Here is an 18038-nt window from a genome sequence, read left to right on the forward strand (position 1 = left end):
ACCCCTGGACGTCTCAAAGTGCTTTACAGCCACTGAAGTACTTTTGAAGTGTAGTCACTGTTGTAATGTGGGAAACTCAGCAATCCACTTGTGCCCAACAGGATCTCACAACAGCAATGTGATAGTAACCAGATAATCAGATTGAGGGATAAATATTAACTAGGACACCGGGGACTCCCCGCTCGTCTTCAAAATAGTGCCATGGAATCTTTTACATCCACCTGAGAGGGTAGAAGGGACCTCCAAAAGATGGCACCTCTGACAATGGAGCACTCCCTCAGTACTGCACTGGCAGTGTCAGCCTAGATTTTGTGCTCCAGCAAAGTCCAGAGGACACAGATATAAGATAATTGGCAAAAGAACGAGAGGGAAGATGAGAAGAAATTATTTTGCAGCGAGTTATGATGATCTGGAATGCACTGCCTGAAGGGGTGTTGGAAGCAGATTCATTAGAAACGTTCAAAAGAGAATTGGACAAATACTCAAAGGAAAAAAAATGCAGGGCTATGGAGAAAGTCCCACCCTCCTGCTCTAATTGGATAGCTCTTTCAAAGAGCTGGCACATGCATGATGGGCCTAATGGCCTCCTTCTGTGCTGTGTGCTTCTATGAAACCTGTCGGCTCCAAACCTGCCACCAGGGTGAAAACACCTTGTTAATTGATGGGCTTTCTGAACCCATCATATGGGGAATTGCAGATACGGACTCATGTCCTAGCACTCCATGATGTGCCAACCACTATGAACCAATTTAGAACCCTTGCTTTCCCGCAGCCCTACAGTACCCCTCTCCCCACCACCCTCCATTCTTCATGAGTGAGCATTGTTGGCTGTTCGACCATGAATGTTAGCACAGCTCCTCATCCAATGTCCATTTACCAGCAAGAGGGCTTGGGAAAGCAGTGAAAACTGAAGGGTTTTTTCCCTTCCTAGCCTGGGGGTAGCAACTGGGCAGGGAGCTGAGGCCAATCTGTAGCGACATACCAGTTGCTGTCACAGCTTCAATCAGCTAATTCAGCATAGATCTGGACTTGAACCCGAGATCTTCTGGCATGGTACTGACACAAAATCTTTGTCCGTTTGTTAAACTCTTATCTACTTTCAGCAGTGCATTGTCACCGATTTACCGCTTTCTTTATCGGGGCCTAGTTTGATCTTTATTTTTCCGTAGTTGCTGTGACAATGGACAGCCTTGTGTTTTTGCCTTGCTTATGTTGTTTGCACTGGCAAAGCTGAAGAGGGGGAGGGGTTTGTTCTTTGAACGTGCAGTCATCCCTTACGACACTGGCTGGCGATGCAGTGCACGCATCATACAGGCATTCCACCAGGTGTGTTTTACCAGCCTGGAGCACAAAGCACAAAGGAGCCAAGGAAGTGAAAGACAGACATTCTGACAAAGGGAGAAGGCCCCGAAGTCTGTCTTCAGCCTGAAAGAAGAATATGGCAGATAAATACTCACTCCTCTGTGCTTAGTTCCTCATGAACTTTTCCCCCCTCCTGAAGCTGGTAACCCCATATTTGGGATATGACGGCACAGACACCCCAACTGATCTCTGGTGCCTCACCCAAATGGCCGCTATTCATGTCTGAGCCTCAATGGTGAGTGTTGTTGTGCTATTCGCCTCAGGAGGCATCGCAGCTAAGCCCCATCTTGTCCTCACCCACACTTTCCAGGAAGGATCACTGGAGATAAATAGGGGACAGGAACCTTTATTGATGTGTCTTTCCCCAACTCAACAATGCTGATATAAAAACAAAAAATGTTGGAAAACACTCAGCAGGTCAGGCAGCATTTTTCGAGAGAAACAGAGTTAATGTTTCAGGATGGTGCAATGTTGGGGCCAATTATAGCTCCTTTACTCGTGTCCTGACACAGACTGAAACACTTCCATTTCCATCAGCAGCTAACAGAAGTGAAAATAATAATTTTGTATGATACTTTTTAAATGAGGGCATTTTAACAATCATTCAATTCTATGCCTGGATGTGCAAGATGGTCCTGTGTTTTTAAGTTTGTGCTATTTAAAACAGGAAATTGATCATTGGGGCTTGTACGATTGCGCTCGCTGTCTTTGGGCTGGTGAGGACAAACAAAAAATTCAACCCAGATTCCAGTTCCCAGCTCCTGAACATTGGAAAGTGCAAACATGTAGATGTCGCACGAGGACGGAATTGGGCTAGGCTGCAACGCAGCCCAAGGTCGTGTCATCACCTGACCCTTGCTGCCCAATTAGATACAAAACAAATGGTCACTTGTGGCCAAGGTGGATCATGTCTGTGATACCAGCAGTGCATGAGAGCGATTGGAAATCCGCTTTGCCAGCACAGTCCTGCTGCATTTTCACAAGGCTGTCTTCACCGTGGCTCAATGGAACTCTGCTGTACGTGGTCAGTTATATGCACTTCCACTCCATTTAAGCACTGCTGGTGCTGGCTTTAGGCAGCGTTATTACTGAAATTGGAATGATAACCGAGGAGATTATTAGCATGGCCCCTTGAGGGGTTGAACTGCTAGTTGATGTAGTTGCATATCTTACTGCTGCAATTGTTGTGGGGACATTGGGTGGCACAGTGACCTTTCACCTCTGGGACCAAATTGCAGTCCAGCGTAGACTGAGTTTGCGCAGCTCCAATCCAGTTCCCAGTCGGCGTTCACCTGCAACACACAACCATCCCCAATTTGGTACTAGTAGGCGACGATGCTCAAAGAGACTACTGCTGCAGGAATTGGACCCTTCTGATTTGGGGGAGCTGAAACATCACTGGGACACAGTAGAGTGCATTCAACACTCGCTGCTTGATTTTGATACTGATGAGGAAGTGTTCCATTCCTCCCTTCCACAGAAACATCCGTCTCTTTACAAAACAGGTAAAATAGATGAAAATGCCATAGGGAGATAGGACCCAAATTTCCTACCATACATTGCTTACAGAGGACTGTGGATGAAACTGGGCACAAGTAATGTCCTTACAATTGCATAGTAACTGCTTTCTTTCTAACTAAAAATCATATTCTCTAACTTAATCCCCATATATTTCAAATCTATGCTCCTATTTAGCACCTCTCTAAACAGTCAACAATCTCGGTATTTAATATTTAATCTGGTGTCAGCCGTGGCTCAAAGGGTAGCACTTTTGCCACTGAGTCAGAAGGTCATGGGTTCAAGCCCCACTCCAGAGACTTGAGCACAGAATCTAAACTGACGATCCAGTGCAGTATTGAGGGAGTGCTGCACTGTTGGATGAGTTGTATTTCGATGAGACATATGTAAAAATTATATGATACTTTTTGAAGAAGAGCAGGGGAGTTCTCCCCGGTGTCCTTGCCGATATTTAGCCATCAACCAACATCACTAAAAAAACAGATTATCTGGTCATTATCACCTTGCTGTTTGTGGGATTTGACTGCGCAAATTGGTTGCCGCGTTTCCTTCCTTTCATTCTTTAATTTGCAATTCCAAGAATTCTATATATTTTTTAATAGGATGTCAGAGACCGGTGGGACTGTCATATGGGAATGCCAAGGTGTGTGCCTACAGTGGCTGGTACTATTGCCAAGCATGTCACGTGGACGATGTGTTTCTGATCCCTGCTCGACTGGTTCACAACTGGGACACCGCAAAACACAAGGTGTGTAAAGCGTTCACAGCCTCTCTCGAACTGCAACAACAACTTACAGGTGTATAGCGCTTTTAATGTAGTAAAATACCTCAATGCACTTCACAGGAGCATTATCAGGCAAAAATTGACACTGAGCCACATAAGGAGATGGTTTTGAGGGGTGTATTAAGAGGAGGAAATTCCGGAGTTTAGGGTCGAAGCAGCTGAAGGCACAGCCGACAATGGTAATGCGATGAAAATCGTGGGATGCACAAGAGGTCAGCATTAGAAAAGCACAGAGATCTTGGAGGGTGGTAGGACTGGAGCATACAGAGATAGGGAGGTGCGAAGCCATGGAGGGTTTGAAAACAAAGAACAATTTTAAAATTGCATGTTGCTGGACGGAAGCCAATATAGGTCAGCGAGCACAGTGGTAATGGGTGAACAGGATTTGGGCATGCTGCACCAATAAAACTGGCAGCTTCGTCAATTAATGAGGAAAATATGCAGCCATTTTTGGAGCTAGTCTTATTTTGCTACAAGTTTCCCAGTCCCCCTCCAGCTTTTCATTGATGTGCTTGGAGCATTGTACAGATGGAAATGACCTGATGCTAAACAGGAATAATTGCTCACACTGTCGCTGTGGCTCAGTTGGTAACATTCTTGTCACTGAATCAGAAGGTCCTGGGTTCAAGTCCAATTCCACAGATTTGAGCACAAAATCTTGACTGACTCCCACTGGAGTACTGAGGGAGTGCTGCACTGTCTGACATTAAACTGAGACGTCTATCCTCTAAGCTGGCCGTAAAAGATCCCATGGCACTATTTCATAAGAACATAGGAAATAGGAGCAGGAGTAGACCATTTGACCCCTCGAGCCTGCTCCGCCACTTAATAAGATCATGGCTGATCTGATCATGGACTCAGTTCCACTTCCCTGCCCGCTCCCCATAACCCTTTATTCCCTTATCGCTCAAAAATCTATCTATCTCCGCCTTAAATATATTCAATGAACCAGCTTCCACAGCTCTCTGGGCAGAGAATTCCACAGATTTACAACCCTCAGAGAAGAAATTCCTCCTTATCTCAGTTTTAAGTGGGCGGCCCCTTATTCTATGCCTCCTAGTTTGTTTCCCCTATAAGTGGAAATATCCTCTCTGCATCCACCTTGTCGAGCTCCCTCATTATCTTACATGTTTCGAAGAAAAGCAGGGGAATTCACCAAGTAAATTAACCTTTACACACTTGCTGCTGGATGGCTTGAGAACACAGCTCCTGGAGTAGTTTGCCCTCATCTCAATTTGGGGATTGTTGCATGGTATGGTTACACTAAAATGATGGGAAATAAATACATTTAAAACATGAGCAAAAAAGAACCATAATGAGGGGCACTGTGCAATTAATAGTGAAAATCAAAGAAAGGCTTGAATTTATATAAAAGCATCTATTACAACCTTGGGACATCACAGAGCGGTTGGCAGCCAAAGAAGTACTTTTTAAAATGTAGTCACTGTTGTAATGTAGAAAACATAGCAGACAATTTGCACACAGCATGCTCTCTCAGCTATGTAATAATGACCAGATAATCTGTTTTGATTTTGCTGGAGGGATAAATATTGGCCAAGACACTGGGGAGAACTCCCCTGCACTTCAAAATAGTGCCATGGAATCTTTCATCTCCACCTGAGAGGGAATATAGGAACATGAATGAGCCTGTTCCACCATTCTATGAGATCATTGCTGATCTGTAGAACTCCGTATACCCGCCTTGCCTTGTTTAACAAAAATCTATTCATCTCAGATTTAAAATTAACAATTTACCTAGCATCAACTGCCGTTTGCAGAAGAGAGTTCCAAAATTCTACCCCTTTTTATGTGTAGAAGTGTTTCTGAACTTCACTCCTGAAAGGCCTGGCTCTAATGTCCCTTCGTCCAAGATTCCCCAACCAGCAGAAATAGTTTTTCTCTCTCTACCCTATCAGTTCCCCTTAATACATTGAAAACTTCGATCAAATCACATCTTAATCCTCTAAATTCCAGGGAATAAAACCCTAGTTTGCAACCTAGGTGTCATATTTGACCCTGAAATGGGCTTCCAGCCACACATCTGTGGCATAACTAAAACCGCCTATTTCCACCTCCGTAACATTGCCCGCCTCCGCCTCTGCCTCAGCTCTTCTGCTGAAAACCTCATCCATGCCTTTGTTACCTCTAGACTTTATTACTCCAATGCACTCCTTCCTGGCCTTCCACATTCTACACTACGTAAACTTGAGGTCATCCAAAACTCAGCAGCCAGTGTCCTAACTCTCACCAAGTCACGATCACCCATCACCCCTGCACTTGCCCACCTACATTGGCTGCCGGTTAAACAAGGCCTCGATTTCAAAATTCTCATCCTTGTTTACCAATCCCTCCATGACCTCGCCCCTCCCTAGCTCTGTAATCTATTTCAGCCTCACAACCCTCCGAGATGTCTGCCCTCCTCAAATTCTGCATTCTTGAGCATCCCTGATCGGTGGCCGTGTCTTCGGCTGCTTGGGCCCTAAGCTCTGGAACTCCCTCCCTAAACCTCCGCTTCTCTACCTCATTTTCCTCCTTTAAGACACTCCTTAAAACCTACTTCTTTAACCAAGCTTTTGGTCATCTGACGTAATTTCTTCTGTGGCGATGTGTCAAATTTATCTGTTTTGTCTTATAACACTGCTGTGAAACGAATTGGGATGTTTTACTGTTAAAGATTGTAGTTTGTGTAATCTCTCCTCTTTAGAAGATTAAAGAGTGATTTGATTGAAGTTTTCAAGATATTATGGGGAGATGGGGCCTCGGTGTTGGGTCTCATCTGAATGACGGCACCTCCGACAGTGCAACGCTCCCTCAGTTCTGCACTGGAGTATCAGCCTGGATTTTGTGCTCAAATCCCTGGAGTGGACTTGAACCCACAATCTTCTGTCTCAGATGAGAGTGGTACCGACTGAGCTGCTATCAATGGTAGAATAGCCTTTCGTGGCTCTCAATCACGGCCCCTTAGATGAAGTACCACCACTATGAAACTCCTCATTCTCATCATGAGTTTTGGCTGATAGGATAGGGTTGCCCATTGGTTGGACATATTCCTGGAGGTTTCCACATGACCTCCTGCCTCCAACTGTCCCACCCCCAACACTCCCGCCATTGGTCGCTGAAAACATCCATCCTCCCGGCGCATCAATTGGAAAGCGAATGTACTCTTCTAACCTGATTGACTGAGAGTCAAGCATCATCCAATCAGCTTTTTTTCCCCATATCTCATATTTTTATTACTAATAAACAACTTTTTTAATGCCCCTAAGATTTTTCTCATGAGTTGCTTGCAACAGATTAATGTTCAATTCCTGAAAACTCCGGGGCAATTCTGGAGGGTTGGTTAGTGCAATGCTACAAGGGGTGGGGATGAAGATGAATACAAACAAAGTTTGGTTTGCGTTCTTCAGCGCCGAACGCTCTCAGGTGCTAGAGGATTGCGCCTTGGGTCTGGTTTGCTTTCTGTACATTCTGATCCATGTTTGACAGATGTGACATTAATGCATTATAATTCAACAAACTACCGCCCCATCTCCAACCTCCCTTTCCTCTCAAGTCCTTGAACGTTTTGTCGCCTCCTAAATCCGTGCCTATTGTTCCCACAATTCCATGTTTGAATCCCTCCAATCCTGTTTCCGTGCCTGCCACAGTACCGAAACGGCTCTAATCAAAGTCACAAATGACATCCTTTGTGACTGTGACAAAGGCAAACTATCCCTCCTCGTCTTTCTTGACATGTCTGCAGCCTTTGACACGGTTGACCTCTCCATCCTTCTCCAACACCTCTCCACCGTCATATAGCTGGGTCGTCCACTCGCCTAGTTCCATTGGTCCCCTCCTATGTCTCACCTACATGTTGCCCCTTGGCGACATCGTCCGAAAACACAGCATCAGTTTCCACGTGTATGCTGATGACATCGAGCTCTACCTCACTACCACTTCTCTCGACTCCGCCTCAGTCTCTCAATTGCCAGACTGCTTGTCCGACATCCAATTCTGGATGAGCAGAAATTTTCTCCAATTGAATATTGGGAAGACCGAAGCCATTGTTTTTGGTTCCCATCACAAACTCTGTTCCCTAGCCACTGACTCCATCCCTCTCCCCAACTTCGGTCTGAGGCTAAACCAGACTGTTCGCAACCTTGGTGTCATAGTTGACCCTGAAATAAGCTTTCAACCACATATCCGCAGTGTAACTAAGACCGCCTATTTCCACTTCAGTAACATCGCCTGTCTCTGCCCTGGCCTCAGCTCATCCGCTACTGAAGCCCTCATCCATGCCTTTGTTAGCTCTAGACTTGACTATTCTAATGCACTCCTGGCTGGCCTCCCAAATTCAACCCTAAGTAAACTAGAGGTGATCCAAAACTTGGCTGCCCGTGTCCTAACTTGTACCAAGTCTCATTCACCCATCACCTCTGTGCTCGCTGACCTACATTGGTTCCCCAATGCCTTGATTTCAAAATTCTCATCCTTGTTTTCAAATCCCTCCATGGCCTCGCCCCTCCCTATCTCTAATCTCCTCCAGCCCCCCTGCCCTTCCCCCCGAGATATTTGCAGTCCTCTAATTCTGCCCACTTGAGCATCCCCAATTATAATCGCTCAACCATTGGTGGCCGTGCCTTCTGTTGCCTAGACCCTAAGTTCTGGAATTCCTTGCCTAAACCTCTCTGCCTCTCTTTCCTCTTTTAAGATGCTCCTTAAAACCTACCTCTTTGACCAAGCTTTTGGTCACCTGCCCTATTTTCTCCTAATATGGCTCGGTGTCAAATTTCTTGAATTATAATTCTCCTGTGAAGCGCCTTGGGATGTTTTACTATGTTAAAACCGCTTTATAAATGCAAGTTGTTGTTGAACACATGTTACCTAGATTACTAGCCTAGTAGCATAACTACTACGCTACCATTTCCATTTCAGTAGTACATTACCATTTTCAACTTTTTGTCCTCTGCAGATTTCAAAACAAGCGAGAGAGTTCCTGGAGTACATCTCTGAAGAGCCGCTCATTGATGTCCAGCAGGACAATCCACACCTGTACGAACACGTGGAATCACTGGCGACTGTCCTCCGCTTGCGCCAGCAGCTCAAATCGCTGAGAGCGTACCTGTTCAGCTGCAGGGCCTCTGTGGCAGGAGATTTGCGTAGAAGGTATGACCCTCAAACCTGCTCCCTGCTGTGGCATGAGACTTGTGTGTAGTAACTGTCGGGAGAAGTACAGGTTGGACCTCCTTTATCCGGGACTCCCTCCCATTCCCATCACCGGGGGGGCGCATGCCCAGAACGCGGCCGGGTCCTCCAGACATGAACAAATTGAAGTCCTTCCTCGCTGTCGACTTCCGCAATTGTTGGCCTGATCCTGTGATCCACCGCCCCACAACGATCTCTCTGCCACACTCCCAGCGCCCAGCCAGCCAACCCAGATATCTCCAACCGCTGCGTTGCAAACTCCGCCCAACTCCCGATTCCACAATCGCTTCCACCGCTGCCGATCCCTCCCCCCGTGGCCTTCCTCGCTGCCGTATGTCAGCTGCCAGCCAGCCAGTCCCGATATCCCTGACCGCTCTACTCCAATGCAAACTCCGCCGGACCAGCAGTCCAACTCCGCAATTTTTTTTCTCACTGAGAAACAGATGAGCAATGAGAAAATATGACTGGTGTTTGCCGATCACTTGCACCACCAATGATTCCAACCCCCCCCCTCTGCCGCGCCTTCCTCGCTGCTGCACTCCCAGTCCCCAGCCAGACAGCCCTGATATCCCTGAGTGCCGGTGTTCGTACAGTGCGTTGGGTTTTCCAGTTCAGTGCAGATAAAAGCAAAGTGCTGGATAGATTGCTGGTACACGAAGGCAAAGTTACGATTATCTGCATGTTTTGGACGTTCCCCGGCGCTTGGGGATATCGGGACTTGGCTGGCTGGGGGCTGGGGGTGCAGCAGCGAGGAAGGCCGCGGGGGGAGGGGGTGGGATCGGCGGCGGCGGAAGAGATCGGCAACACCAGTCATATTTTCTCATTACTCATCTGTTTCTCAGTAAGTTTTTTTTAAATTTGCAGCGTTAGACTGCCGGTCCGGCTGAGTTTGTAGCAGAGCAGTTGGGGATATCTAGGCGGGCTGGGACTGTGGCAGAGAAATCGTGGGGGATGGTGGAGTGGATCGCAGGGTCAGGCCAGTGATGGGAATTCATGAAAATTGTAAAAATTACATTTATTGTGCACAATAATGTGTGTACTTAGTTGCTATGGCACAGAAATGAAGACACAGTCTGTTTTTGACCAATGATTAACAATGAATTTGTAAAAACGGTTTGTATAGTATTGCTACCCTGAAAACACGTCACCTCCCCACATCCGGCAAAATCTCTTATTCGGCACAGGCCAGGTCCCGAGGTTGCCGGATAAGGGAGGTTCAACCTGTACTGTGGATTCCAGGGTTACAGTTTTCTAATCTACTAGCAGGCTTTCTGGGCAGTGCTTGGGGTGAGTCGGAGAAGACCGTATTTGTCCCTGTCAGAAAAATTGAAACATAAGAAAATAGTGCAGGAATAGGCCATTCGGCCCTTCGAGCCTGCACCACCATTCAATAAGATCATGGCTGATCATTCCCTCAGTACACCTTTCCTGCTTTCTCTCCATACCCCTTGATCCCTTCAGCTGTAAGGGCCATATCTAACTTCCTCTTGAATATATCCAATGAACTGGCATCAACAACTCTCTGCGGCAGGGAATTCCACAGGTTAACTACTCTCTGAGTGAAGAAGTTTCTCCTCATCTCAGTCCGAATTGGCCTACCCCTTATCCTAAGACTGTGTCCCCTGGTTCTGGACTTCCCCATCATCGGGAACATTCTTCCCGCATCTAACCTGTCCAGTCCCATCAGAATCTTGTATGTTCCTGAGATCCCCCCTCATCCTTCTAAACTCCAGTGTACAAAGGCCCAGTTCATCCGTCTCTCCTCATGTCAGTCCCGCCATCCCAGGAATCAGTCTGGTAAACCTTTGCTGCACTCCCTCAATAGCAAGAACGTCCTTCCTCAGATTATGAGACCAAAACTGAACACCATATTCCAGGTGAGGCCTCATCAAGGCCCTGTACAACTGCAGTAAGACCTCTCTGCTCCTATATTCAAATCCCCTAGCTATGAAGGCCAACATACCATTTGCCGCCTTCACCGCCTGCTGTACCTGCATGTCAACTTTCAATGACTGATGAACGATGAACCATGACACCCAGGTCTCGTTGCACCTCCCCCTTTCCCCCTTTCCTAATCTGCGTCATTCAGATAATCTGCCTTCGTGTTTTTGCCCCAAAGTGGATAACCACCCATTTATCCACATTATACTGCATCTGCCATGTATTTGCCCACTCACCTAACCTGTTCAAGTCACCCTGCAGCCTCTTGGCGTCCTCCTCATAGCTCACACCGCCACCCAACTTAGTGTCATCTGCAAACTTGGAGATATTAAACTCAATTCCTTCATCTAAATGATTAATATATATTGTAAAGAGCTGGGGTCCCAGCACTGAGCCCTGTGGCACCCTACTAGTCACTGCCTGCCATTCTGAAAAGGACCCGTTTATCCCGACTCTCTGCTTCCTGTCTGCCAACCAGTTCTCTATCCACGTCAGTACATTACCCCCAATACCATGTGCTTTGATTTTGCACACCAATCTCTTGTGTGGTATGTAGTCAAAAGCCTTTTGAAAGTCCAAATACACCACAAGGTTCTCCCTTGTCCACTCTACTAGTTACATCCTCACAAAATTCCAGATTTGTCAAGCATGATTTTCCTTTCATAAATCCATGCTGACTTGGACCGATCCTGTCACTGCTTTCCAAATGCGCTGCTATTTAATCTTTAATAATTGATTCCAACATTTTCCCCACTACTGATGTCCGGCTAACCGGTCTATAATTACCTGTTTTCTCTCTCCCTCCTTTTTTAAACAGTCGTGTTATATTAGCTACCCTCCAGTCCATAGGAACTGATCCAGAGTCGATAGACTGTTGGAAAATGATCACCAATGCATCCACTATTTCTAGGGCCACTTCCTTAAGTACTCTGGGATGCAGATTATCAGGCTCCGGGGATTTATCGGCCTTCAATCCCATCAATTTCCCGAACACAATTTCCCGCTTTATAAGGATATCCTTCAGTTCCTCCTTCTCACTAGACCCTCTGTCCCCTAGTATTTCCGGAAGGTTATTTGTGTCTTCCTTCATGAAAACAGAACCAAAGTATTTGTTCAATTGGTCTGCCATTTTTTTTGTTCCCATTATAAATTCAGCTGAATCCGACTGCAAGGGACCTATGTTTGTCTTCACTAATCTTTTTCTTTTCACATATCTGTAGAAGCTTTTGCAGTCAGTTTTTATGTTCCCAGCAAGCTTCTTCTCGTACTCTATTTTCCCCTTCTTAATTAAACCCTTTGTCCTCTTCTACTGAATTTTAAATTTCTCCCAGTCCTCAGGTTTGTTGCTTTTTCTGGCCAATTTATATGCCTCTTCCTTGGTTTTAACACTATCCCTAATTTCCCTTGTTAGCCACGGTTGAGCCACCTTCCCCGTTTTATTTTTACTCCAGACGACAAGGATGTACAATTGCTGAAGTTCATCCATGTGATCTTTAAATGTTTGCCATTGCCTATCCACCATCAACCCTTTAAGTATCATTTGCCAGTCTATTCTAGCCAATTCATGCCTCAAACCATCGAAGTTACCTTTCCTTAAGTTCAGGACCCTAGTTTCTGAATTATCTGTGTCACTCTCCATCCTAATAAAGCATTCTACCATGTTCTGGTCACTCTTCCCCAAGGGGCCTCGCACAACAAGATTGCTAATTAGTCCTTTCTCATTAAACATCACCCAGTCTAGGATGGCCAGCCCTCTAGTTGGTTCCTCAACATATTGGTCTAGAAAGCCATTCTTAATACACTCCAGTAAATCCTCCTCCACTGCATTGCTGCCAGTTTGGTTAGCCCAATAAATATGTAGATTAAAGTCACCCATGATAACTGCTGTATCTTTATTGCATGCATCCCTAATTTCTTGTTTGATGCTGTCCCCAACCTTACTACTACTGTTTGGTGGTCTATACACAACTCCCACTAGCATTTTCTGCCCCTTGGTATTCCTTTGCTCCACCCAAGCTAATGTCCTTTCTTACTATTGCATTAATTTCCTCTTTAATCAGCAATGCCACCCCGCCTCCTTTTCTTTTCTCTCTATCCTTCCTAAATGTTGAATTCCCCTGGATGTTGAGTCCCAACCTTGGTCAACCTGGAGCCATGTCTCTGTGATGCCAATTACATCATACCCGTTCACTGCTATCTGCGCAGTTCATTCGTTCACCTTATTCCGAATACTCCTCGCATTGAGGCACAGAGCCTTCAGGCTTGTCTTTCTAACACACTTTGCCCCTTTACAATTTTGCTGTAATGTGGCCCTTTTTGCTTTTTGCCTTGGGTTTCTCTGCCCTCCACTTTTACTCATCTCCTTTCTGTCTTTTGCTTTTGTCTCCTTTTTGTTTCCCTCTGTCTCCCTGCATAGGTTCCCATCCCTCTACCATATTAGTTTAACTCTCCCCAACAGCACTAGCAAACACTCCCCCTAGGACATTGGTTCCGGTTCTGCCCAGGTCCCACCTCCCCCAGAACCGGTTCCAATGTCCCAGGAATTTGAATCACTCCTCAATCCACGTATTCATCTGAACTGTCCTGCGATTCCTACTCTGACTAGCACGTGGCACTGGTAGCAATCCTGAGATTACTACTTTTGAGGTCCTACTTTTTAATTTAGCTCCTAGCTCCCTAAATTCATCTTGTAGGACCTCATCCCGTTTTTTACCTATATCTTTGGTACCTATATGCACCATGACAACTGGATGTTCACCCTCCCTTTTCAGAATGCCCTGCACCCGCTCCGAGACATCCTTGACCCTTGCACCAGAGAGGCAATATACCATCCTGAAGTCTCGGTTGCGGCCGCAGAAATGTCTATCTATTCCCCTCACAATTGAATCCCCTATCACTATAGCTCTCCCACTTTTTTTCCTGCCCTCCTGTGCAGCAGAGCCACCAACGGTGCCATAAACTTGGCTGCTGCTGCCCTCCCCTGATGAGTCATCCCCCTCAACAATACCCAAAGCAGAGTATCTGTTTTGCAGATGGATGACCGCAGGGGACCCCTGCACTACCTTCCTTGCACTGCTCTTCCTGTTGGTCACCCATTCCCTATCTGGCTGTGTACCCTTTACCTGTGGTGTGACCAACTCACTAAACGTGCTATTCATGTCATTCTCAGCATCGTGCATGCTCCAGAGTGAATCCACCCGCAGCTCCAGTGCTGCAATGCGGTCCGTCAGGAGCTGCAGGCGGATGCACTTCCTGCATACGTAGTCGTCAGGGACACCGGAAACATCCCTGACTTCCCACATAGTACAGGAGGAGCATACTATGTGTCCGAGCTCTCCTGCCATGACTTAACCCTTAGATAAACTTAAATTGGCAACAGCAATGCTAAAAGTTATTTACTGATATAGAAAAGAAAAAGAAAAACTACTTGATAATCACTTACCCCCTTGGCTGTGACGTTACCTTTCGATTTCTTTCTACCTTTTTGCCTTTTTTCCCTACTGCAGCTGCACTGGTAGGCCCCTTGTTGGCCTCACCAATGCTGCTCCACCTGCCGACTCCCTGCTGGGCCTCCCGACTCTACGCTGGCCTTTTGTAGGCCTCACCAACACTGCTCCACCTCCTGACTCCCTGCTGGGCCTCCCAACTTGATGCTGGCCTCTTGTAGGCCTCACCAATGCTGTTCCGCCTCCCAATTCCCTGCTGGGCCTTCCGACTCGACGCTGGCCTCTTGTAGGCCTCACCGAAGCTGCTCCGCCTCCCCACTCTCTGCGGAGGCGCTGAGCACCTCGAGTCTTGTCGCCGAGAGTATGCAGAAAACAAGCGCAGGCAGCAGAAGGAGCGTGCGGCAAACCAGACTTCCCACCCACCCTTTCCTCCAACGGCTGTCTGTCCCACCTGTGACAGAGACTGTAATTCCCGTATTGAACTGTTCAGTCACCTGAGAACTCACTTTTAGAGTGGAAGCAAGTCTTCCTCGATTTCGAGGGACTGCCTATGATGAGAGCCTGTGGTATCTAGCACTTTTTTCCTTACACTTGCACCTAGGATCCATCATAGAAAGAAAGACTTGCATTTATATAGCGCCTTTCACAACCGCAGGATGTGTCACTTTATTATGTCACTTATGACCCTGCACTATCCGAAAGTAGGATCCAGGCACTCAAAATATCACACGACCAATTTGCAATTCATAGGCCTTAAAATACACTGAAAGCTTTTGAGTAACAGGCCCCGCTCCCCTACCTCTCTCAGCTCTTCAGCCAGGCCCAGTGAAAGGGTTAAAGGTCTAATATTATTTGGCAGGCTGCTCTGAAGAATTGGGACCTTGCAATCAATTGTTACAGTCAAGTTTATTGGAACTGCATGCACTTAACAACGGTTGTCATGTTAATTTGGTTCCAAACATACCTGCCGGTCAATCATCTACTTAATTTCAGGGAGGGTGACTAATTGCGGTGATAATGGGGGACTTTGTACTGCACTGGTGCAGGTGCAGCAGTGCCTGTATTCTGACTCATTTTGATTGGCAGAAGCAAGTAAGGAGATAAACCCAGGCAGTTGCAAGGTAGTTTGATTGAAAGATTTCAAACCGTTTAAGAACCCAAGAGATGCAAGAGAACCTAAGAATGCCTGCGTTTGCTTTGAATACTTAAATTCCCCCCCTCCCATCCCACCAAGATTTATTTTCTTCTCTTGTGCTGAAGGCCCTAACTCTCACTGCGATGCGGTTTCATACCTGTCTGCAGCCGTCTGGCACCTTGCCCAGGTGACATTCTGCCATGTGAGAGCCTGGGCAGCCGGCAGGCCATTTGATCATGGGATAGGGGGAGCTGCAGCCCAGCCTGACACTGTTCTCAAAGTCTACACATGTACATTTTACAGCAGGTAGCACCAAATAATGATCAGAAATGTGTCCCTGGAATCATAGAAATTTACGCACAGAAGGAGGCCATTCGACCAATCGTGTCTGTGCCGTCTGAAAAAGAGCTATCTAGCCTAATCCCACTTTCCAGCTCTTGGTCCGTAACCCTGTAGGTTACGGCACTTCAAGTGTATATCCAACTACTTGTTAAATATGATCAGGGTTTCTGCCTCTACTACCCTTTCAGGCAGTGAGTTTCAGACCCCCACCACTCCTGGTTCTCCTGAACTCCCCTATAATCCTTCTACCAATTACTTTAAATCCATGCCCCCAGTTATTGACCGCTTTGCTGTGGGAAAAGGTCCTTCCTATGCACTCTAACTCAGTCCCTCATAATTTTATACACCTCAATTAAGTCTCCCCTCAGCCTCCTCTGTTCCAAAGAAAATAACTCCAGCCTATCCAATCTTTCCTCATAGCTAAAATTCTCCAGTCCTGGCAACATCCTCTGTACCCTCTCTAGTGCAATCACATATTTCCTGTAATGTGGTGACCAGAACTGTACCCACTACTCTAGTCTAGCTGTGGCCTAACTAGTGTTTTATATAGTTCAAGCATAGTCTCCCTGCTCTTATATTCTAATGCCTCAGCTAATAAATGAAAGTATCTCTTATACTTTCTTAACCACCATATCTACCTGCCTTGCTACCTTCAGGGATCTGTGGACATGCACTCCAAGGTCCCTCTGTTCCTCTACACTTCTCAGTATGCTACCATTTATTGTGTATTCCCTTGCCTTATTAGCCCTCCCCAAATGGTTTACCTCATACTTCTCTGTACTGAATTACATTTGCCACTTTCCTGCCCACCTGACTAGACCATTGATACCCTCCTGCAGTCTACAGCTTTATTTCTCACAAAAATTAGCCATATTGTTGATAGTATCATCTATAAACTTCTTAATCATGCCCCCTACATTGAAGTCTAAAATCATTGATGTATACCACAAAAAGCAAGGGACCCAGTACTGAGCCCTGTGGAACCCCACTGGAAGCAGCTTTCCAGTCACAAAAACATCCGTCGACCATTACCCTTTGCTTCCTGAAAATCCCCTGGGAGGACAGACGCACCAACGTTAGCGTCCTCGACCAGGCCATTAAAGCACTGACCACACTTGATCAGCTTCGCAGGGCAGGCTATATTGTTCGCATGCCAGACACGAGACTCCCAAAGCAAGCGCTCTACTCGGAACTCCTTTACGGCAAGCGAGCCAAAGGTGGGCAGAGGAAACGTTACAAGGACATCCTCAAAGCCTCCCTGATAAAGTGCAACATCCCCACTGACACCTGGGAGTCCCTGGCCAAAGACCGCCCTAATTGAAGGAAGTGCATCCGGGAGAGCACTGAGCACCTCGAGTCTCATCGCCGAGAGCATGCAGAAATCCAGCGCAGGCAGCGGAAAGAGCGTGGGCAAACATGTCCTACCCACACTTTCCCTCAATGACTATCTGTCCCACCTGTGGCCGGGATTGTGGTTCTCGTATTGAACTGTTCAGCCACCTAAGGACTCATTTTTAGAGTGGAAGCAAACCTTCCTCGATTCCTAGGGACTGCCTATGATGATGATGATTTCTTCCTGCCTCTGAGCTAATTTTGGATCCAACTTACCACTTTCCCTTGGTTCCCATTGGCTTTTACTTTTCTGACCAGTCTGCCATGTGGGACCTTGCCAAAAGCCTTGCTAAAATCCATGTAGACTACATCATACGCACTGCCCTCATCAACCCTCCTTGTTACCTTCTCAAAAAATTCAATCAAGTTAGTCAGACGCGACCTTCCCTGAACAAATCCATGCAGACTGTCCTTGATTAATCCGTGCCTTTCTAAATGATGATTCATACTGTCCCTCAGAATTTGCCCACCACCGAGTTTAGGCTGACTGGCCTGTAATTACTTGGTCTATCCCTTTCTCCCTTTTTAAACAATGGTACAACATTAGCAGTCCTCCGACACCACACCTGTAGCCAGAGAGGATTGGAAAATGATGGTCAGAGCCTCTGCCATTTTCTCCCTTGTTTCTCAACAGCCTGGGATACATTTCAACCGGGCTTGGTGATTTATCTAATTTCAAAGATGTTTAAACCCCTTAATACTTCCTCTCTCACTCTGTTTATCTCATTTAATATTTCACACTTCTCCTTAACGACAATGCCTGTATCATCCCTCTCTTTTGTGAAAACAGATGCAAAGTATTCATTAAGGACCATACCCACGTCTTCCGCCTCCATTCAGAAGCTTCCTTTTTGGTCTTCAGTAGTCCCTACTCTTTATGTATTTATAAAACATCTTTGGGTCTTCCTTGATTTTATTTTCATGCCCTCTCTTT

The 18038-nt window shown here is 46.4% G+C and overlaps 1 protein-coding gene across 5 annotated transcripts in view; it reads left to right on the top strand.

Annotated features, from left to right (window-relative positions):
- Positions 1-18038, top strand: part of plekhm3 (pleckstrin homology domain containing, family M, member 3) — a 334170-nt gene that overhangs the window by 93571 nt on the left and 222561 nt on the right. For all 5 annotated transcript variants that reach the window (XR_011592712.1, XR_011592713.1, XM_070876189.1 and 2 more), the window contains exons 4-5: positions 3483-3628; positions 8616-8809. Coding sequence is in view for 3 of the 5 variants with exons in the window: in XM_070876189.1 (XP_070732290.1) it covers positions 3483-3628; positions 8616-8809 (340 nt within the window). In the remaining 2 variants the exon portion in view is untranslated. The remainder of the gene's footprint in view (positions 1-3482; positions 3629-8615; positions 8810-18038) is intronic.

The sequence above is a fragment of the Pristiophorus japonicus genome, chromosome 3 (genome assembly GCF_044704955.1).
Source record: "Pristiophorus japonicus isolate sPriJap1 chromosome 3, sPriJap1.hap1, whole genome shotgun sequence".
In the NCBI taxonomy this organism is placed as follows: domain Eukaryota; kingdom Metazoa; phylum Chordata; class Chondrichthyes; family Pristiophoridae; genus Pristiophorus; species Pristiophorus japonicus.